Source organism: Castanea sativa, chromosome 8, assembly GCF_040712315.1.
Source record: "Castanea sativa cultivar Marrone di Chiusa Pesio chromosome 8, ASM4071231v1".
In the NCBI taxonomy this organism is placed as follows: domain Eukaryota; kingdom Viridiplantae; phylum Streptophyta; class Magnoliopsida; order Fagales; family Fagaceae; genus Castanea; species Castanea sativa.
This window is the reverse complement of record NC_134020.1, coordinates 50423402-50447339: the sequence shown is the minus strand read 5'-3', so window position 1 is coordinate 50447339 and position 23938 is coordinate 50423402. Positions and strand designations below refer to the sequence as shown.

Here is a 23938-nt window from a genome sequence, read left to right as displayed (position 1 = left end):
TTGGATTACATCCGATTGGCATGAAAATTGGGTGGGCTTGAGTTGACAAATGAGTTTATTTTGTCACTCCTGCCCAATATATAAGATTTAGATTTCAGTAGTCGCTAACCCGTGCTATGCATAGGAACCTACCTATTTGTATGGTAGACTAAAATAATTTTATGAAAAATTTAAAAAACTATACCATTGCATGATTTGCTCTTGTATGACTTCAATTTATGTTACAATTTGATGAAGAAGCCATTGCTTGAATGTGCAATGGCTTACAAAAAATTTGTCAGATAGTTTCATATACTGCAAAAAAATAACTCAAAAATTAAAACTTCTGAAAGAGCAAAAAATATTAAAGAATCAAATAATTTACTGCTTAGAAATTATTGAAACAAAACAATATATATATATATATATATATATATATATATATATGACTAAACAATAGAGAAATATAAGAGAAAAATAAGTTACATTCGAAAGAATAATTTCAATTATTGCAAGTTTTTTTATCTTGTAAAAAACGGTTAAAGAGAGTTTGGTGGTTCATGTATGAAAATTACTTTTTAAAAAATACATAAAAAACCATAAAATATATTTTTTTTATTAACAAAGTAGAGGAGAAGAAAATAACATAAGAAGAGCTCATACCTCTACTTAGCTTTAAAAAAAAATATTGGGGTTTGCTTTGCTTTTATAGTATTCATGATTAACTTCGCAAATTTTGAGATAAATTATCAATGTTTGAGTTTGAGTTTGAGTTTAAGTTGGACTTGTTATAGAAATAGAGTTTCACTCCTAGTTAAGTTTGGATTAAGCAAAAATAATTTTGTTTAAAAAAAATGATAATGATGAGTTTGAGTTTAAGTTGGATTTGTTATAGAGATCTAATTTCATTCATTTTTAAGTTTGGACTAAAAAATAATAATTTTATTTAAATCAAAGGATAATTTTATTTAAATATTGTACTTACATGAAAAATTGTTAGAATTTTAGAGCTTTCGGTTATATATATATATATAAATTAGAATAATTTTCATTTGGGAAAAATAAAATAGAGGCGGGCCCTCAATATTTTGGGCGCCAACTTTCAAAAAAAAAAAAAAAAAAATTGGGCGCTAGAATTTTTTTTCCCTTTAACCCTAAATCCCCAATCTCATGCCTCTCTCTCTCTGTCAGTCACACCTTTCTCTCTCTCTCTCTCTCTCTCTCTCTCTCTCTCTCTCTCTCTCTCTCTCTCAGTCACGCTTCTCTCAGGTACGATTCTTCTTCTATAGAGCCTAGGAAAATGATGGGTTTTATCACTTTTTTTAAGATAATTGTTGCTGCGTTTATTCATGGGTATGGAGAAGTCTAGTTATAATTCCTTGCTGAGATCATTTTTCATTTGGATGAGGGTGATAGTGGGTTTTATGGTTTTTAAAAACTAATTTTATAATCAGTCTCAAGTTATGAGGGTGAAATAGCTTGGACGCATTAAAGGAGCCATGGCCATGGTTACATGTCCATCGACTCGTGATGGAAATGTTTGCTGTGCTTTGAAATTTGAAAAAGAATATTATTATTATTTTTTAATTTTTGTCTCTTTAGGACTCATATTAATGAGAATTGATATGCTTATCACCTGACTTTAGATATATTGGTTCTGGAATTTATAAAACACATTGGAAATATATTGATTCTGTTATTTTTGTAGTAACGGTACCAATGTATGTAGGGAATCAAAATAATGGAGAACTTATGTAACCAGATACATTTGAAAAAATTTCACATGAACAACAATATTGTTCTTTATTATGTTGTTTTTCTTGCAAAGTAGCATAATTCATATGCAGTTTTTTCCACTTGTGTAATGAAGGCATTCTTTCTCCGTTTTATCATAAATTAAAGGATAACATATATGTAGATTAGGTGTAGGGTATGTACAATTATTAGGTATTTCTAATATATAAGAATACAAAAGACATTTTAGACTTATTATCATAATTTTACACATAGGTCTAGACTCTAGACTACCAAGTAATAGAATACAAAAATTTCGTTGGCATGTCCTTTTTTGGGAGAACCACATATATCTAGTGTTTTGTTTGTACTATTTTTCAATTCGTATTCCTTAGATCCTAGCTTAGGTTTCATATTCCCTAACAGCTAGAAGCCATAAGTTTAATAATTTACCAATTAATTACTAGTTAGAGCATTTTATACTCTCTAAATAGAGAACAAATTTAGAAAAAAAGACAATTGGCCTTCATTTTTTTGTTGTTACAAAATTTACAGAGGAAAAAGGGTGGTGAGAAATGATTCAGGGGCAACAAACATTGTAGAGTCACAGTGATCCTAGAAGTTGTAAAAAAGTGTTGTTTTGATTATTATTATTGGATGCGAACTAAAAACTATATTCCTTATGGGAAACCATAACTTGCATAAGAGGAAGTGCTCTTGTGGCACTAATGAGGACAATAGGAGGTGTTAGTGGCACGTTGGAGACTGTCTAAAGCATCTAGGATCATGTCCTATACTAAATATGTCTACTTTGCCATTAATAAATTTAAGATTTAGCTTACTTATTTGTCTCAACCTTGCAAACAGCTCCAATTTATTTCTTTGATACTTGTTCATTTGTGCATCTCATAAGTTTACTCATTGTGGTAGTAAAAAGTTCTAGCATTAGAATTTATGTTTTACCTTTATATTGTGACATTCCTCAAAAGATTTTAATATAGAATGGGCTATACCCACTGGGCTTGCATAGTACTTGTGGTTGTAGTTTCTTTTCTTCTTGCAGGTTGGTAATGAAGCACTAAGTTGCCAGTCATTATCATGATAACTCTTCTTCTTTTTTTTTTTTTTTTTTTTTTTTTTTTTTTTTTTTTTTTTTTTTTTTTCAGTTTCCAAATAATTTTCCTCCAGCATAGAATTAAGCTTAGTTTTCTTCTCTTGACAGGGCCAAACATTTAAAATGGTAGAAGCATCACTAAGGGTTTATGCTCTGGCTAGTGCAGGATTTAAGATTTCGCGATCAAAACTTGTTGACTCGCCGATTTACCACCTTCTTTATTAATGCAAACTGTCACTTGAATATATTGTTGAGGATTTACAACATATTTTGTTCTGTTTAGTGGTCAAGTTGTTGAATAACCAAATGGAGTAATTCCTTAAAGTTCTATATCATGTTAAACTTGGTAACCTTGTGGATTCTTTTGCCATTTGGCCTTAAATATCTCTGCTAACATTGAATAGCGTGGATGAGTTTGTGGTAATCTCACAAAACTGGTTTAGTTGATCATTTAGGTGTATATGAGGGCCTGCTTGATTTAGTTTTGGTTTATGCCATGGTAGTAGTACACTATCATTGTGTTTTTAGAATATCAATAAAACCAACACAAAGACTGGGTAGGTGCAAAAGATGGAAAAACATTCACTAACATCTTGCATTGTGGTGGTATGCAATTTATTATCTTTGTCATGTGTTCTTTATGCATAATGTAGCTCTTCTTTAATTATACTCTCACAGTGCGTTGACACTTGTGTAAGTGACTTGATAAGCTTATTAGCTTATTATTATTTTCTAGGATTTTATCTCATGCGAAGTTTCATTAACTAAGTCAGTTACTTGTATCAAACTTTATTTTTAAACTAGATCCATGATAGTAATACCAATGTATCAAATTTAATTGAACTTTGGGCGATCTTGTGATTAGTTGTATAAGTAGTTGTTTCTTCCAAAAGAGGATATGGTATTGATATATTTTTCTTTATACTTGTGCAGATATAGGATTGGTGGCAAAAAGACAATTTTTGTGGCGCTACTTGAACTCAAATAATTTTTTGTAAAGTATGGAAGATATCATTTATATATAAATGGTTGTAATTACTTTGTCAACAACTTGGTTCAATGGTTTAAAAGTATAATGGTTCTTTATTTCCTTTTTCAAATTGTATGGATGCTTTTTTTTAAAATTTTTTTATTTATTTATAGATGTGGTTGGAATTGAATAAATGATTTGTTTATGGATGTGGTTGGAAATGAACAGGTTAATGTAATAGGCTAATGTAATGGCAAGTAAATGTAAATAAAAAATTGGTTTTGTCACCATATGTCTTCGTTGAATAAATAAGAAAATATTTTGACGAAAAGTTTTGTCATCATAGTTCACTTTTGTTATAGTGGACATAAAAATTTGGTCATAAATAACTTTATAGTGACGACAAAGTCTCTCGCAGTTTATGGAATAACGACGCCACTTAACCCCTTACAAAAACATTTTAAGTGACAGTTTAACGTCGTTACTATTATTTATAACTAATTGCAAGGGGTTAAAAGTCCTCACAAATAAATTTTAATGACGACAATATTTATCTCTAAAAAGTATGTCATCAATTTGAAATTTGCAAATAATTAATTGCGAGGGTATGAAGGTCCTCACAAATAGTTGTTAACGACGACTGATTTTCCTTGCTAAAAATAAGTCGTCGACTTTTTTCATCGTTTAGTAATATATTTGTGAAGGCAAATTTGTTTAATAACGACGGTAGATTGCCCTTGTAAATTATCTATTTGCGAAGGTATGGTCGCAAAATCTCTTTTAGCAACAAGAGCAAATACGACGGCCTTCGAGGGCTATATGCTCTCGCTAATAACTTTTTGCGACAACATTTGAATTTTTGCGAGGGCATTTTATCCTCGCTAGTAGACTCTTTTTTTGTAGTGACATGTGATGGAATTTAAGAATTGTTCATGACCTCTAGCTAGTAGCTTATTGATTAGTTTGTTGTAGTATTTGATTCCTTCCTTATTCACACCCCCGGATAGTTTTCCTTCTGAAATTAATCCCAAAAAGGAGATTGTTAGGAACATAATTTGGTCACAAAACAATAGTCATTCAATTGCAACCTAAGGTGTGTACTTGATGTACTGATTCTTATGTCCATGTCTTTGGATGGTTCTAACCTTTTATGGAACTATGAATAGGATAATCTTACTTGGTAGTACCCGAGACCATGAGATTGAGAATCTGTATGCATCTAAGCCCATCTTTTTCATAATCCGAACATCCCCCTGCAATGTATAATCACAAAGCATATTAAAATTGTTTGAAAAACCTAAAATGAGGAGTTCTTATACTGTGATTATCTTGCATTTGATTAGATATGCTCAATACAGAAAACAAAACTATGCAATTATGTTACAAGACTCTTAGTAATTAGGAGCTAATGAATGATTATCTTTCTAATTTTCATCATAAACACATAACAACATATATACCTTGTAGCGATGATATTGATCAACAGCTACGTCTCCGTTGCTTCCATCCTTTATCTTACCTGCAATTTCATTGTAAGGATTTTTTTTTTTTTCCTTTTACTATTTAGGAACTAGTAATTACTAATTAGAGCCATAAGAAAAATGGAACTAGTACTTAAGACTCCTAACCAGAACATATAAAACTTATTTCTTGTTTGGACTTCAGTTATGGAAGAAAGGAAGGGGGGAAATGAACAAAAATAAATATCTTAAAGATAGTAATGTGAATGTTTACTGTTTACGTTGTTGTTGTTATTTCTTTCTTTTTTCTTGTTCTTTTTAAAATGCCAGTTGGGGATAAGCTCTCAAACTCCATCATAGCTCTTATTAATAAAATAAACAGTGTAGAATCTGTTGATAATGTTAGGTCATTAATATTTAAATAAACATTATTAATACTTATTTATTTATTTAAATTATTAATAATGTAGCAAAATCTAAATAACTTATTGTTAAAATTTTAACAATATTTAAATATACATTTTTAATTTTAACAATATACAGAAGCTCTATCAATCCTATCCACAAAAAAAAAAGAATAACAATAATTATTCCTTTGAATTTAACAATAATTATTCATAACAGATTTTTTAAATCAAAAAGTGTTTAGACTATCATGTTACTCAAAATTTTAAATAACATGGCAGCTCGTACATTGATGGAGAGAGAGAGAGAGAGAGATAGAGAGACCTGGATATCTATGAGTGAAAATGTCCCATGTACTTGGTCCTCTACCACCTTCTTTTGCAGCACCTTCATACTGGAAATTTGAGAAAACACAAATGTTTACGTAATAATATTAATCATATGACATTTGCAGTAAAACTATGATACAATTGTAACTTAGTTACCTGATAAGCCGCTGATGCTGTCCCAAAAATAAAATCTTTTGGAAAACTGGTCCGGTTGAGTGAAGCAGTGTCATGGCTTGGTGAAACAGCAATGCCATTATTCAATAAGTCAAAAAAAACTAGGAGGCCTAAGACTAGATAGCCTTGAAACGCCATAATTAATTTTGGGTTTTTTTGTTTTTTTGTGTAGCCCTAGTTATAATCTGCCAGTTATTTCTCAAAAAAATAAAAAAGGTATAATCTGCCAGTTTTTTTTTATAGAGGAGCACTGCATGATCTGATTTATTTAGAAAAGATAACATAGCAATCCGTTGGTCAATATGTTAGTCATCATAGTTGTCCTTCAACTGATTTTATGACATTGCCCAAAATAGATTCTTCCCTGTCAAAATCCAAAAGACTGAGAAAATTACTCCAACTGAATAGGTTGATTAATTAGTCTGTACAAAGATTTTGTTTATATACAATGAAAACAGAGCAAACCGTGATTATCTTTTCTGACGAACTTTCTCTCTTATAGCCTTCTCTCTCGAAACTGTTACAAACAGCAAATCCTAACAAATTTAACAGCCTAGAACCACAGGTATTAAACTATTAACATAACATGTGCCTCTCACCTGTAGGATAAATAAATCTAAAACTACAAAGAATTCAAGTAAGGAAAAGACTAAACGGCTGTCGTTTAACCATTATCTTCTTTCTTTGTTGATCTTTAACAAACAAAGTTTTTTTCTATCTTGAAACCCTCTCTAGGGATGGCTTATGTCCTTAAATTAACACAACAAATAGGGTTCAAATCAGGCTTTATATGAATAGATATGGGCTTTTTTGCTTTGTTGATATTTGTTAAATTATGCATCTCAATAGATCCACCAGCAGTTGAGGAAACATAAACTTCACTTCCGAGGCTTGATCAATCAAGAGAATCGAGGGTAGAGTAGAGCTCTTGAAACTTCTTTTTTCTTAAGCTGTTCTTGTTGGGAAAAAATTCATAAATTCCCTCTATAGGTGAATTAAAATATATAACTACCAGCAATATATATATATATATGGAAACAAAAATTTCAGCAAGCACCAATAGAAAAAACGTCAATTTTCCAGTGCAGTAGAAAATAGATATTACAATTCTCCGAAAAAACTACGAGGTAGCTCCGAAAAATATTCACTATAAAATAGATATTACAATTCTCAAGTTTATGTTAAACTTTGAGTCTACAATAAATTGGATAAATAACAAATAAATCTCAATGACTAAATACAATTTCACCGTAAAGTCAGTAGCAAAATTTTCCTTCTAACACTTCAACTCTCCATGATAATAGCACTCAAAAACTCGCAGTCAGAAACTCTGAGAGAATACTCAAATATCTCCTTTTCGTTTTTCACTTTCTTACACTCTCACTGTATTTCCCTCACCTCTCCTCCTGAAACTCCCCCTTTCCCTGTGTTTCTTGCTCACTCTGCGAAACACACACACCGGCCGAATGGCCTCCTTTTGCTTCAGCTCTTAGCGTGTTAGCCAAGCCTAAGTCATTTCTCAATAAATGAGAAATCAGACTTTTCACTAGGCTTGGTAGACCAGAGTGACAAGCTCATTGAATGAGCTCTTGACTTATGTGTGCTGGACAGGGCCGGCTGAACAACTTGTGAGGCGTTTGCCAAAAATTTTAAATGAGGCTTATTATAATTAAATATTAATCAAATAATATATATATATATATATATTAAATTTTTTTATTTAAAATTTATTTTTTAATTAAAATTTTTTATTTAAGTTTTTTTAATATTTTTTTTTAATTGATAATATAATTAATTTACGTAATCTTTCTTATAATATAAGAAAATTTGATTATTGTAATTTTTTTAAAATTATGGCTATTTTAAAATTTAAATTTATACAAATAAAAATTAATTTAATAAATTAATATTACTATAATATAAATGAATTGGCATCATACGCATCAAATTATTAATTAATATAATAATTTATAATAATCTGTAAAGTGTTAGATAAAAAAAAATTGGGGAAGCGGACCAATTGTTCAGCTGTACTCCACTGCACCTAAGTCCTATCATCCTATGCCTATGGCTAAGTTAAAGAAAAAACGTGTCCTACACTCCTACTCCTATCAATTATCATGGCAGAGAAGGGTGCAATTAAAGTGGGGCAGAAAAGCTATCATAGCAAAAAAAGAAAAAATGTGTCCCATCCCATCATGCAGTGAAGGTGTGAAATAAACTAAAATATATATATATGTATAATTTAAGTTAAATAAATAGAAAAGTGAGTCTTCATTTTTGGAAAGACAAAGTCACAGAGAAAAAGAGGGGAAAAAAATGAAGAAGAATACCTCTGCTTACTGCCGACTGGTGGACTGTTACGCTGGAATCAAGCTAGACTGACTGACTGAGTTTACGAAAAAGGATCTAGAACGAAGAATCAAGATGAAAATGAAGAAAAGAAAGGTAAAAGGGTAAGAATATAAACGAAGAGGCAGAGAGGTAGACAGACGAGAGTTTTTTCTTTTGTTTTTCAAATTTATAATATTTATTTTAATATATTTTAAGTATAATTATTAATGAATTTGTTTTGTATTAATTTTGATTTTAGCATATTTTAAGAATAAGTTAATAATTTTATCTCTTAAAATTTAATTTTGTTAACTGAAGTTTGACTGTTTTTATTTTTTATTTTTTACATTTTAGGATACAATAGAACCTTTTTAATATATTTTATTGACCAATAAAAATGCTTAAATTTTTTTAATTAAAATATATAAATAAATATATTATATATATAATTTTTTTTTACAAGTGGGGCCTTCTTTTATTTGGGGTCTTAGGTGATTGCATCACCCATTGAGCCGGCCCTAGTGCTGGAGACCAATGGTCATGTGCACCCATCAGTTTTTGAACAATATTTGGGTCATCAACAATCTTCAATTGCCAGCACATCTAGATTATTCAAGTTTGCGTTTTCAATGTTACATTTTTTTTTTTTTTTTCGTTTCTCCTGTTGAGGGACAAAGTGCGTAGTGCCCGTACTGTGTGCGCACTTTCAGCAATTTTTTATTAAAAATGAGACCCGTAGTACTATTTACACATTTAAAAATTATTTTGCTACAGTGTTTTCAGCAATAAGTTCTATTCAAACGAACCCTAAGTGCGCGTTTGAATCCGAATGAATAAACCTACGTTTGCATTTTGCGTTTTGCTTTTTGCTTTTTCTTTTTCTTTTTTTGCACGCGTTTCAACTTTAGGGGATAAGTGCACTGTTCATGCACTACTGAGTACTGTTCATGCACTACTGAGTACCGTTCATGCACTATTGAGCCGTGAATGTTGACTTTCTGTGTGAACATGCACCCGTGCACTGTTCACGGGACCCACAAATATCACGTTTTAACAACTTTTTCATTAGAAATAGGTACTATTCACACATTTAAAAATTATTTTGTTACAGTGTTTTCAGTTTTCAGTTTTCAACTGTATCCAAATGGACCCTAAAACATATGACCTAAACACAACAAATCTTCTGTAGACACTTGGATCTCGCATTAATGCATATACCATGGTCTTTGTTCAACTTCAAAATTTTCTCCATTGGTATTTTTTATAGTTTACAACCAATGAGCCCCAGCATTTTGTAAGATCTCTGGGACTGATAACTATGGTTGACCTTGCTACCTCTAGACCAAGGAAATATTTCAAGTTTTCTAAGTCTTTAAATTTGAATTGGTGATCTAAAAACTATTTCTGTTACCCAAAGTAGAGTTCCAAATAATGCAAAAACTCATCCACCAAAGTAGAGATGCAAGAAAAATAAAATAATCCACCAAAATATGAAAAAAAAAAAATTGAGAGGGAGAAAGAGGTAGAAAAGAACTTTTTGTGTGTGCGAAAATATGTATAGAATGAGAGAGAAAAGGTCAAGGGGGGAGGGGGATGGGGGGAAGTTGGATAAAGTATAATAATAAGCTGAGAAACTACAAACAATTTAAGGTAAAGACTAAATAGATGTCGTTTAATCATTATCTTCTTTCTTTGTTGATCTTCAACAAACAAGGCTTTTTGCTCTTCTGAAAATCTCTTTAGGAATGGCTTATTATGTCCTTTAAATAATATTGATATAATACTTTGTCTAGCCTCGACTACATGAAGGAAATTCTAATTATTCTGATCGAATATAAATCATTTTAATGATCCAAAAGTTCAAAATCTCAAATTTTCTATATGTTAGATTATATGAATAAATTCACCATCTTCTAATAGCTTTAGATTTTTGAAGAATCTTTAATTTAATAATATGCATGTTGTACAAAAAATAGAGAAGAAATGAAGTAAGATTTTTAATCCGCTTAAAATTATAAAACAAGTAAGTCATGATTATTTTTATGTTAGCACCGAAAACTTTAGATTAGGACAAACACATAATGAGTATCAGAATTCATAAATGACCCAAAGTTTGCATCATTATCTTGAATCCAATTGCTATAAATCATTTAAATTTTGTATGATTATATGCTGTTTTTATCTCAAAATTGCTGCAACTTCCGAGGCTCAATTAAGCACAAGCCGAGGAAACATAAACTTCACTTCTAAGACTCGATCAATTAAAGAATTGAGGCTAGAGTTGAGCCTATAGAAACTCAATTGTTTTGGGGCTGTTCTTGAGCAATCTTTAGGCCCTCAATTGGACATCAATTGTCACTTTAAGAAAAATCAAAACTCAAGATTAGATTCATAATTTGACACATTATTTATGCATAGCGAAGTTCATTAAGAAGAGTAGTCCAACTATGTTGAAGCTGTGTTTGGATAGCTTAGTAGGTTTTACTGTAGGTAAATACTGCGAGATTAGGTTTATTCCTTATACTTGTAAACTTAATCTTTTTTAGTGGATTCTTAAAGTTGGTTTTTTTTTTTTTTTTTTTTTAAAAGGAATCTTAAAGTTAGTGATTGCCTTAAACCACCGCTGGGCCAGGTTTTTTTTTTATTTTTTTATTAGGGTTTTCCTTTTTGACCATATATTTGTGTCTTGAAATATAATTTCCTACTACATGAAATTTAGTTTGGGGATATGGCAGTCCCTAATACAATAGAATTTGATTGTTGCATAATTATACTAATTTAATCAACATAGATAACTGGTAAAAATTAATCAGGGTTTGTTTGTTTGTTTAGACTCCTTAAAATAGATTGTTTAACCTAATGAATTAGCCAAGTGTTTACTTAGGTTAATTATGAGATCTAGGTTAAACAACAAAATATCATATAGTACACAGCAGAAAAAAAAAATAACACACAGATATGATCACCCAAGAAAACCAATGAAACGAACAGTCTCAAGGTAAAAACCTAGAAAGGATTTGATCTAGTTATCCTCAAGGTGAACAATCAACTAGAAAGAATTGAAGTTTACAAAAGATTTAACCCTAAATCTATTACTACCACCAGTCGAACTTACTGACACGACTACGTGCAAGCTCCAAATCCATGGATTCTTCTCTCTTGGATTTGCAGCACACAAGCTCCCATGCTTATGACTTTGAGATCCCACTCAAAGGTTTAGATCACCAGTTGTTGATCTTATATAGCAACTAAATTCCACCAGCACTTAATTGTAGATCTTATTCTGGTAGACACTTGTAGAGTTAAAAGGTTAGAGAACGTCTCAAATATCATAGGAGTAACTCACAAGTCTTCTAAGGGTTTTCAAAACGTAGTTAGGATTTTTCTTTTATACTTAGAAGTGTTGGTCTGAAACCCTATATGTTTTTGCAGACTTGGGCCTAATCTGTTTGTATTTTAGAAGTATTAGTGTTAGGTTCTAAGACTTTAGGAACTAATGTATAAGAACTTAAATTTGTATATGCTGGCAAACTATGATCAAAACATTAAGTCTTGGTTTAGACTTACTTAAAGTTTGGTTTAATGTAAGGTTGGAATCGAGTAATTAAGGAAATTACTATTCTATTTCTGCAATGCTCGATCAATTGAAGAATAGACTCGATCGATCAAGAATCGTGGGTTATAAATTTTTTGCAGAATTTTAAGTTCGGCCCAACAGCAATTCAAGCCCAAAAAGGATTAGGGTTTCAAATTTACTTCTTCTAGTATATAAAGGAAATCCTAAGCATGTTTTTAAAAAGGCTTTTAGAGAGAGAAGAGTGTGCCTCTTTTGTAAATCTAGGGTTTCGTACCCAAAAGCTCTTTAGAGTATTTATTGAGTTGCATGTTGAATCTTTTGTGAGATCTAGAGGTGTTTACTTTCATACACACACATTGAGCTATCAAGATCAAGATTTACATCAAGAACTTGATGGTTGTTTCAGTTGTTGCATAAAGAACTTTAAAGAAGATCTTAAACCTTTGAGTGGAGTTTCAAAGTCACAAGTAGGAGAACTTATGGTTGCAGCAGATCAAGGAAAGACGTAGTCTATGGACTCAGAGCTATCATGTGGTGATGGTAGTAAGTTTTCTACACGAGGTAGCAATATGATATTAGTGGTCTAAGTCTTATTGTACAAACTTCAATTATTTCATAGTGGATCTGTTTTTACCTTGAGGATAGTTAGGTTAAATCCTCCTCAGGTTTTTTACCAATTAAGTTTTCCTAGGTCATGAGATCTTTGTATTCTTTATTTTTCGCTACTTTACTATTTATGATTGTTTTGTTTTAACCTAGATCTAAATAATAAACCTAAGTATTCACTTGGTTAATCAATTAGGTTAAACAATTTAGTTTACAGTATCTAAAACTTTACTATTAGGTCTTTTAAGATTTGATTAAAAATAAAAGCTAGATTTTGTATTTGAATTTGAAAGTAATTCAAAATGCTTGGAGCCAATAGTCTTTGTATTGAGGTAATAGTAGGTTTTTTCAAAAAAAAAAAAAAAACTTTTTGAGAAATAGTATGTTTGGTAACTGTTTTTTTCCCTTATTTTCTGTTTTCAAAAACAATTTTATATTTTTTAGACAAAAAAACTTCTTTGGCAACTCAAAATGGACAGAAAAACAAAATCTGTTCTCAAAACTTAATTTGTGAAGGATATTGAAAACATGCAAAAGTTTTTAGTTTCAATTTTTCAAAAGCCAATGAAAATACACATTTAATTTAATGAACTTGTCTCTTTTAATGAGTTAGCATTAGAATGCAAATCTTAGTAACAAACATATTTTAGTATTTTCTATTTTTTCTTCAAAAAACTATGTTTTTAATTTCAACTAGCCAAACATATTTTTTATTTCAAAAATACAAGAATTTTTTTTCTTTATATTACCAAAAACAAGTTTTTGAAAATAGAAAAAAAAATTGTAGGGTTAATGGGCCTAGGAATATGTGTGAGGTTGGCCCAAGAATATTTTTAAAACTAAAAGCCCAATCCGAGGACACAAAATGTTCCGAGGATGTAAGAATATCAACTCACAAAGCAATACTAATAGGTAAAAAGGTGATACCTGAACAAGTATATCCAAGAGGGTAGTTTGAGGATGATTATGTCATCGATTATGTAAAGCCGAAGTAGGAGAATGATTGGTTAACATCCATAGACAATATTCTAGAAGACCCAATAGATAAGGGTAATCATAGTAAATGTGGAAGATATGAAGAAAGGCAGTGAAATGTCTAAGATAAAGCTGTTACCACCGTCCCCGCATTAAATATTCTGCAACTGCTTCTCAGACCACATTAATGGAGAAATGATACCTGAGCATCAGAGTTTAGCTTGATACTTGCCTCTAAAGACTTCAGGGGAGGTGGATGGGACAAGTATCTAAAAGAACAATTGGACCTTTACGTGGAGGATGAGGAGAAGAAGGGGAATGATATAAAAGGAAGAAGAGACCTTCCGGAGAAGGGGGGAGATAAACACAGTATACATCAAAATTGATAATTGTAACTTATCTTTGGAAAAGATCAAGGGAAATAACCAAATTCATCCCCGACTTATGCCCGAGGACAAATTCTGTCATATAAACTTTTCCTTGTGTGTAGTGTTTGAGTCGAGCTCATCATTTTTGCTATCCAATATCCCTAGAACCTAGATTACAAGCCTACTCTCTACAAATTTCATTGTATTGGGCTTTTGGGCCTATTCCCTTCTCACTATTGGGTTTGGGCTTAAATTGTGACCCTACAACTGTTATCAAACATAACCTAAAATTTTCAAATTTGATTGAGAGGATGTGTTACAAATTTGTATTTGGCTTATCAAAGTATTCCAGGAATGCTAGGAGTCAGTTGTGGTAAAGAGCTGTTTTTTTGTACGTGTAATTGAAGATTTAGTATTCCAATTTATATATATATATATATATATATATATATATATAAATTGGGTTTCATCATTTTGCATACTAAAATATGTAAGGTTGAATTTATTTAATCGTGTATTGGCTTTATTCCATACCAAATTTACTTGTAATTTAGCAATTAGATACCCTATATTTATGTAGAAATTATGTTAGGGTTGCATGTGTGAAAGTGTGAAGAAAACTCAAGATGTGTGCACTCAAAGGAGTCCCGTGACTGACTCGCGGCTGGTAAGTCGCCAAAGTGGCACACGTGAGCTGAAGGATCACGACAGCTGGAGCACTACATGACAAAAAGTACAGTCTAGCCTGATAGTTATCTCGTGACTAGTTCTAGTTACGAGGCCGAGTCGCCAGAATGTCCTATTTGGATAAGAAAAAAAATGTCTTTTCATATTCCTCACGTATTCTACTATAAATACCCTTATACCTACGAAATGTAGAGAGCTTCCAGAGAGAATTTTTAGAGAGAAACCCTAGAGAAAACTAAGATTGACTCATCCACAATCTTAGACATTTGATTCTCCAAATTCCTTTACTCTCACCCTCTCTATTGACATACCCTTGAGAGGTTCATTTGCCAAATCCTTATCTCATCATACCCATATCAGTGAGGAGATATTTTGGTGCTTGGAAAATAGTTCAGAGATGACCAATTCGTTTGGTTGATGCAATGGGCTTGTTGCGGGATCCGGTAAGCTAAAGAAGACAAGGTTCGACGTAACCCTGTTGAAGTAAGAATTTTGGAAGGCTTAGGTGCATCAGGTAGATTAGGCTTAGAGAGTTTATTGCTATTCATGTATCCCAACTTCATTCTCTAGTAGATTATTTGACCGTTTGGAGGGCGGCAGAGAGGTTTTTCACTGAGTATTTCGGTTTCTTCTTCGATAACACATCACTGTGTTACCTTTGTGTTTGCATTTCTCTTCCCTTACTCTTTACCTTTTAATTACTGATGTGCCTGTGATTAATTTTCGTTTAGAGTGTTTTACCAATTTGGGTGTAGCTTATATTCATCATTCTACACATATATTGTTTGTGTAAAAGCTTGTGTTGGTAATTTTGTATTTGAGGGTTTAAATGTTCATTGGTATTTTATACGCTATTTGAACTTTCAAAATATTTTCACATGAATTCTTAATTTCTCTAAAATACCCCTATCTTTTAGTTAGATAATTTTAAATTTAAAAACACAAACTGGTTAAAAGAGAAATGTATTATTTTTAAAAAAGTTCCTAAGTTTTAGGCTTTCAAATTTTTATCAACTTTCAGGTAGAGAAAAATTTTAAAAATTAGCTTGCTTTTAAACATTTTTTCACTAAACCAAAAAAAAAATAAAAAAGCCTCATCGCATGCGTAAAACTCGTGTGGTGAGGCTAGTGTGTGTATTTGAAAACAATAAATATATTAATTGTAGTTTTAGAAATTTAAACCTTTTTATAAGGGAGACTAGAAATTAAATGACATTCAATTAAAAAGTTAAGTTTTTGAAAAAAAAAAATATCCACAAAAAAAAAATTCTAATCACGCATTAACTTAGTAATGAAAAAAATGCAGTAATATTTATTACCATGCGGAGATCCTTCCAATATATGGAAGTTTGAATGTAATAAAGGGCAAGTCTGAAAGCAAAGATCGGAACATACTTAAATTTAAATTAAAAAAAAAAAAGATATAATCACCTAACCCAATACCCAAATATTTGGGTTGGGTTGTTTTCCTTCCTGCCAAACCACTTTGACCTGAACCGACCCGACCTCAGCCTAGACACAAATGCATTAGTCTTCTCAAACTTAAATTAATGACAACTATTTCACGAGTCATGATCCCAACTGATTATTTTAAGCCTTTTATTCATATGATTCATCCAAACTCAAACATACATATTATAAAAATCATGTTGAAATTGTTGTTTCACAAGACCATACATTCATAATACTCCAAATATTATTATTTTTTTCTTCTAAAACCCAGATGGAGAACAATATTGTACATGAATTTTCTTTATTGCAACACACCATATAAAAACATACATTTAACCGTCGTACCTAGAACACACTTCACCACCAGGTTTTTGAAAACAAAAACCAATAGGTTTAGCTTTAAGAATCCAAACACAAGTAGTGCATGTGTCATGCTTAACATCGTATACCATGTGCCAGCTGAGGGCTCCTCCTTGCCATCTGAATGAGCAAGCGACGCTTAGAGTATCAGAAATGATTTGATATTTGCCACCATAGGGAATTTCATAGGGGATATTATCACCCACTTCAGTTCCACATTTGGCTGTAACGTTCAAGTCCTTACGACTCACTAAATTATTGATTTCAATTGTTGCAGCTTTTACATTCATAGATAAAGTAGTAACATTTATAAACAGTGCAAGCAACAACAATGATGATACGTTTTTATTGAAATGACTCATTTTGTTTGTATGTAAATGTATAACTGGTGGTGGGTGCAAAACAGAGTTGTTGACATGTTCTTTATTTATAATGTGGCTGTAGATTTGTAGTTCTATTTTGCTTTTAGAAAAAATTGGATAAAATTTAGTTAACACCCGAAGTTTGGTTGGCATTAACTTAGATTTCGGGGTTGGTTGGTGTTAGCCCAAATTTTGGGGGGTGTTTCCAATATTTGACTTAATTAAGAAAACATGGCAATGATTTTAATGTTTATTAAGGCACAAAAATATATATATATATATTTGTTTACAAGTTAGGTAATGCTACATCTAGAAACTATTTCACAACATTTTTACAAACAGTTGATATGACCAATTCTTATTGATTCTTAGCGAAGATTTTGGGATTGGTGGTTGTTAGCCCAAATTTTGGGAGTGTTTACCATATTTTACTTAATTAAGACAACACAGCAATGATTTTAATGTTTTTTAAGGCAAAAAAAATATAATATGTTTACAATATTTGACTTAATTAAGAAAACATGGCAATGATTTTCATGTTTATTTAGGCACAAAAAAAATATATTTGTTTACAAGTTAGGTAATGCTACATCTAGAAACTATTTCACAACATTTTTACAAACCGTTGATGTGACTGATTCTTATTGATTCTTAGCCTAGATTTCGGAATTGGTGGTTGTTAGCCCAAATTTTGGGAGCGTTTACTATATTTGACTTAATTAAAAGAATACAACAAAGATTTTAATGTTTATTAAGGCAAAAAAAATATAATATCTATTTACAAGTTAGGTATGTTGGGATTTATGCCCTAAAATCCAATTTATTGGCATGTTATAAATAATTAAATAGTTTAATTATATGAGACTATCTATAAATGAACTAATAAGACATTATCATAGTCCATGAGATGCATTGTATGTGATTTAGTCACAGAAGATGTAAATCACAAGTTCCTTATAAACTCAAAATGTAGTTCGTAGTCAGTGATGAAATTGAACGTTTCATCTGCGAAGATTATAATATGTCAACTAAGATGATTTGTCTTGATCATGGAAGTGGAAACTTCTAGTTGATATGATGTTAAGACATATTGAACTGGACTGCTGTGAGATTTATTATTCTCCTAACGACTGTCAAATGAATAATAAATCTCGTGACTTCTATTTACATGAACCCTTAATCCTGAGAGAATAATTGACCTGATTATGAAGTGTAAGTTGTTTTGATATATCAGGAGTGAGATCTAAAGTCACAATCGAAACCTCAGTATGTTAGGCAGCCACATTTTGTGTTGATGGAACATATATTCTTAAGACGGAATTCATAATCTCTTAACGAGGATACAAAATATTTTATTGAAATAAATTTAATGGGTTTGGTTATTCAGAGAGTTGGGCCTAACCACTTTAGTAAAAAGTTATTAAAGTATATATTTATGGAATTGGATTTCATAAATATATGATAAATAACTTAAAGGATTAAACCGGGTACTCAAGGATTAAGATGTAGTAATTTTCAAAGTGGCAGTCTACATTTATGAATTTGTATTACTACGAATATTTTATGAAGTGATTGCATGTACAATAAAGTCTTGGGATATAATTTATAGATACGGCCTAAAGTGCAACTATATTTATATAGTGGTATTAAATATAGTTAATAGTAACTTTGGACTTGTCAAGAGTTGACAGATTAGCCCAAGACCCATTAGAGCTAGTGTCTTATTAGTCCCTTTTGGTCCCACTCCAAGCCACACACTTACGCCACACACTTAAACCCAATTAAAAAGGCCCAAAAGGCCCGTTCAATTAGATAATCAATTAAATATAAAGGAAGAAACATTCAGAATTATATAGGAAGGAACAACACTCTTGTGAAATGGTGTATGTGTGAGTGAAAGCCACACTCTCTAATTCTCTCTTGGAAATAGATTGAGAGACCACACTTCTTGGGCGTTAGTAGAATTAGAGTAAAGCTTAAAAGTGTTCCTATGTGTGAGTGAAAGCTGTGGTGAGTTAAAGGACTTGGGCAGATATTTGGGCATTTGGGCTCTGTTAAGAAGGGTCAGTTCGTTCCTGATTAAAGGCCTTTAGGACTGCGAGTTGGCGTACAAGCCGAGGGTTCGAGGAGTCATCCGAGGAAGAATTTCTCCTCGGACAGACTCGTGATGACTTGGAGGTTTGCTAGAAAGATCAAGGCAGAGTTCTGGAAAGACTGTAGGTTAAAGAGGGGACCTAAGTACCCTCTAGACGCATCGGTGTGAGAGAAATATCTCAGGAAAAAGCTGCTGCTGTCTCCACATTAAAGACCCTGCACCTACCTCCCTGGTCGCATTAATGGGGAAGTGACCCCTGAACAGTAAAATTGAACCCTCTGGCTATTATTTAAAGATTTCAAGAAGGTGGTGAAGGGGGAGGGGGTGACGCGTGGACAAAGAAAAAAGAAGTATTTAAGAGGAGAAGAGAGCAAAGAGAAAGGGGAGGGAGCCAAAAAGGGGACCAAGAACTATAATCTTCAAGAGAAAAAGAGAGATAATAGAGAAATTGTCATCGGCTTACGTCCGAGGAGGTTCATTTGTCACAATCGTTTGTTATTATCAAATACTGTAATACATAACCCATTTGTCAAGTCTCCAACACTCCTGAAGCTAGATTTCAAATCCATACTCTACAAATTTTATTGTTTAAGGTTCATTGGGCTTGAGCCCACTTTGTCTTTAGGTCCAGGTGCAATTGTGCACTTACAATTGGTGTCGTCTGTGGGAATCTAGTGTTGAAGGAGTTGGAACACCATGGCAGACTTAGACTCACACCATCCAGAATCTCAGGGATCACAACCTGAAGACCTTTTCGAGCGTCTGGAGCGCCGGAGGGATCGAGAGGGTAGTGTTCACACCCAGTATCCTGGTGCGAGTCATACTCATGGTGGAGACAGTACCACTTATGAGGATAGTGCCAAAGCCATGCAGATTGAAATTAATCATCTTAAGAGGAAGCTACGCCGCGTTAGACGGAGGCGTTCGCCATCCTCATCTAGTTCTTCCTCGGAAAGATCCTAGGGAAGTAGTTACAGTTCAAGGTCGTGGTCGCCCCCCACCAAAACATCCTCTTGTGAAGAGAATGGCCTACCAGGTCTCAGGCATAGGAAGCTCCCTTCTAGGGGCTTGGGGACTGATGCTATGAGCCGGGCGTTGCACCAACTTTCCAAATCACCATTCTCACGTTGGATTGAGAATGGAAGACTCCCCAGACGATTCACCCAGCCCACTTTCACCATTTACAACGATCAAACTGATCCAGTAGAACATGTGAGCCATTTTAACCAGAGAATGGCGGTGCATGCTCATAATGAGACCCTGATGTGCAAAGTTTTCCCATCTAGCTTGGGACCTGTCGCTATGAGGTGGTTCAACGGTCTTAAATTAGGGTCTGCAGGTTCGTTCGGAGAACTTACGAGAGCATTCGCGCCACGGTTTATCACATGTAGCAGAGTTCCTAGACCATTGGATTCACTCTTGTCTATGACGAAGGAGGGAGAAACATTGAAAGCATATTCTGACAGGTATTGGGAGATGTTCAGCGAGATAGATGGTGATTTTGACGAAGTGGCGATCAATACCTTTAAGGTTGGCCTTCCAACTGATCATGACTTGAGGAAGTCTTTGACCAAAAAACCTGTGTGGAGTGTACGTCGCCTCATGGATCGTATTGACGAGTACAAAAGGGTTGAGGAAGATCAGCAACTGGGAAAGGGTAAAGTGAAGGTTATCCCACAGGAGAGAAGAGATTTCAGGTCGGACAGATATCACAATAATAAGCCGAGGAGAGATTACTCCGTGCAGTTTGGCTCGGCAATGCCTTAGGTTGTTAATACTGTGTTCCGAGAACCGGTACACCAATTACTTGAGAAAGTTCGTAACGAACCCTACTTCAGATGGCCTAGTAAGATGGCGGGGGATCCCGCCAAGAGGAATCAAAATCTCTTTTGTCAGTATTATCAAGATGTGGGTCACACTACCGAGAAGTGTCGAACCCTCTGGAATCACTTGGAGCAGCTTGTCGGTGAAGGAAAATTAAAGCAGCACCTGTACCAACCTAATGGGCACGGCAGTCAGTCCGGCTCAAATAATCAAAAAAATAATCCATCTCGACCATCCTTGGGAACCATTAATGTTATTTTTGCTGCCCCCGGCAGGACCGGTTCGTGTCCCACTAGGGTGATGGCAGTTTTGCACTCTCATGCCGAGGAGATGGGCTCCAAGCCGAAGAAGATGAAGGTGAGTGTGCCTGTCTTGGGATTTTCGGAGGAGGATAAGATTGGGACCATCCAACCCCATGACGATGCTCTGGTGGTTACTCTGAGGATAGGGAATTACGATGTAAAAAGGGTGATGATTGATCAAGGCAGTGGCGCCAACATCATGTATCCTGATTTATTCAAGGGACTAAGGTTGAAACTAGAGGATCTTGCTCCTTATGACTCGCCACTCATAAGGTTTAAAGGTAAAGCCGTCGTACCAAAGGGACAGATTCGTTTGCCCGTGCAATTTGGTTCGGAAATGGTGGAGGTGGATTTTATCATGGTTTACGCATATTCCCCGTACACAGCCATCCTTGCCAGGCCTTGGCTGCACGCTTTGGGCGCTGTTTTCTCCACCTTGCATGTTAAGGTCAAGTTCCCTTCGGGAGAATACATCGAGGAAATTCTTGGCAGCCAGGCGGTGGCCAAGCAATGCATATTCGCTGCAATGCTGCATCAGGCTGAAACAGTGTTTTCGGCCTCGGCCGTGAAAGATTTATAGCAATTAACAACTCTGGATATGCCCGATATGGTGACAGCAGAGGAAGCCCTATGTGATGATTTGGAGAAGTTTCTGATAGCGGATGATCCTGAAAGGTTCTTCCAAGTTGATATACGTTTGCCACATCAGGAGAAGATGAACTTGTTGGATTTTTTGAAGGAAAACATTGCTGTTTTTGTGTGGGATCCCTACGAGGCTCCGGGGGTAGACCCAAGCTTCATTTGTCATCACTTGAACGTCAACCCTGCTGCTGTCCCTAGAAGGCAGCCGCCTCGGCGTTCTTCCAAGGAACACTCCGAGTCTGTCAAAGAGAAGGTGCTCAAGCTCAAGAGAGCTGGGGCTATTAAGGAAGTTTTCTACCCAGAATGGTTGGCGCACACGGTGGTTGTTAAAAAGAAAAATTGAAAATTGTGAGTATGCATGGACTTCACAGATTTAAACAAAGCTTGCCCAAGTGACTCATTTCCCATGCCACGCATCGACCAAATGGTGGATGCCACGGTCGGGCATCCTCGGATGAGTTTTTTGGATGCCTTCCAAGGTTATTACCAAATTCCACTGGCGGCCGAAGATCATGAGAAAATCGCCTTTATTACTCCAACAGGGAATTATCACTATAAAGTGATGCCGTTCGGACTGAAGAACGCTGGGGCTACTTACCAAAGGATGATGACCAGGATGTTTGAGCTGCAGCTTGGAAAGACTATAGAGATATATGTGGATGACATAGTGGTTAAGAGTAAAATGATATCTGCGCATGTGAAAGATTTGGACGATACCTTTCAGGTACTTAGAAAGTATAAGTTGTGTCTCAATGCCTCGAAATGTTCTTTCGGGGTGGGATCTGGGAAGTTCCTAGGTTATATGGTTACTCACAAAGGAATAGAGGTGAATCCAGTACAGGTCAGGGATATTCAAACCTTACAGCCACCTCGGAACCTAAAAGAAGTTCAGAAATTGACCGGAATGATCGCTGCTCTCAACAGGTTCATCTCTTGTCAGCTGACAGATGCCGGCCTTTCTTCTAACTGATGAATAAGTGGAGGGGGTTCCAATGGTCCGAAGAGTGCAATGTAGCCTTCCAAGAACTTAAGGAATATCTTTCACGGCCACCCATCATGTCCCGGCCCGAAGCCGATGAAGTCCTGTTTGCATATCTGACGGTTGCCATACATGCGGTCAATTTGGTACTCATAAGGGACGATGGTGGGGTGCAAAAACCGGTCTACTACGTCAGTAAATCCTTAAATGAAGTCGAGGTGCGTTATCTACTTCTAGAGAAAGCATTTTTGGCCGTAGTTCATGCCACTTGGAAGCTTCCACACTATTTTCAGTCCCACACCGTCGTAATTCTGACCCAACTACCTCTCAAGTCAATGTTGTGCAGTGCGGACTACTCTAGAAGGGTGGCCAAGTGGGGAACCCTCTTGGGAGCTTTTGATATTAAATACATACCCCGCACCTCGGTGAAGGGCCAGGTTCTTGCAGATTTGACGGCTGAATTCGCGGAACCATTGTTGGAAGAAATTGTGATGGAATCACACATGGATGAAAAATTAGTTGGCGTGATCACGCGCGCAGAACCTCCCATTTGGAAAATATTCGTCGATGGGGCAGCTAACCAAAAAGGGTCTGGTATCGGACTTGTCCTGATATCTCCTGAGGGAATCATCTTTGAAAAATCCCTAAGGTTGGCATTCTCGACTACTAATAACGAGGCTGAATACGAGGTAGTCTTGGTCGGAATGAGCATGGTGTATAGCATGGGCGGAAAGGGAGTACACATGTTTTCAGATTCTCAATTAGTGGTCGGTCAGGTGACAAGGACTATAGAGGCCAGAGATTCAAGAATGAAAGAATACTTGACCCGGGTCATAAACTTGCAATCTAAGTTCGATTCCTTCACCTTGTCTCACGTTTCAAGAGGTGGAAATGCACATGTAGATTCTTTGGCTACCTTAGCGACATCCTTGGCTTAGGGTTTGCCTAGAATTATTCTTGTTGAGGATTTGTCAGAGCTAGCTCTTGCCACCGTTGGTGCACCCCGTATCCATTTGATAAGGTCTGGACCCAGTTGGATCAACCCTGTGGTATCCTTTCTCAAAAATGACGTTCTTCCCGAGGATAAGTCTGAGGCAGACAAGATCCGACAAAAGGCACTGCGTTTCTGGTTGTCCGAGGATCAGAAGCTGTATAAACGATCCTTCTCTGGACCATATCTGTTATGTGTGCACCCTGATTTAACGGAGGC

At 34.5% G+C, this 23938-nt stretch overlaps 2 protein-coding genes and 1 pseudogene across 2 annotated transcripts; 2 read left to right on the top strand and 1 right to left on the bottom strand.

The window, feature by feature from the left end:
* LOC142607531 (beta-glucosidase 12-like) overlaps positions 1-7768 on the bottom strand; it is a 31010-nt pseudogene extending 23242 nt beyond the window's left edge.
* Positions 7769-21276: 13508 nt separating this feature from the next.
* LOC142606500 (uncharacterized) lies at positions 21277-22715 on the top strand. The gene is made up of 4 exons (XM_075777838.1): positions 21277-21654; positions 21817-22002; positions 22381-22590; positions 22674-22715. Exons 1-4 carry the CDS (start codon positions 21277-21279, stop codon positions 22713-22715), a joined length of 816 nt encoding a protein of 271 aa, XP_075633953.1.
* Positions 22716-23231: 516 nt separating this feature from the next.
* Positions 23232-23666, top strand: LOC142606499 (uncharacterized). The gene has a single exon (XM_075777837.1). The coding sequence runs from the start codon at positions 23232-23234 to the stop codon at positions 23664-23666; it is 435 nt and encodes a 144-aa protein (XP_075633952.1).
* Positions 23667-23938: the final 272 nt, after the last annotated feature.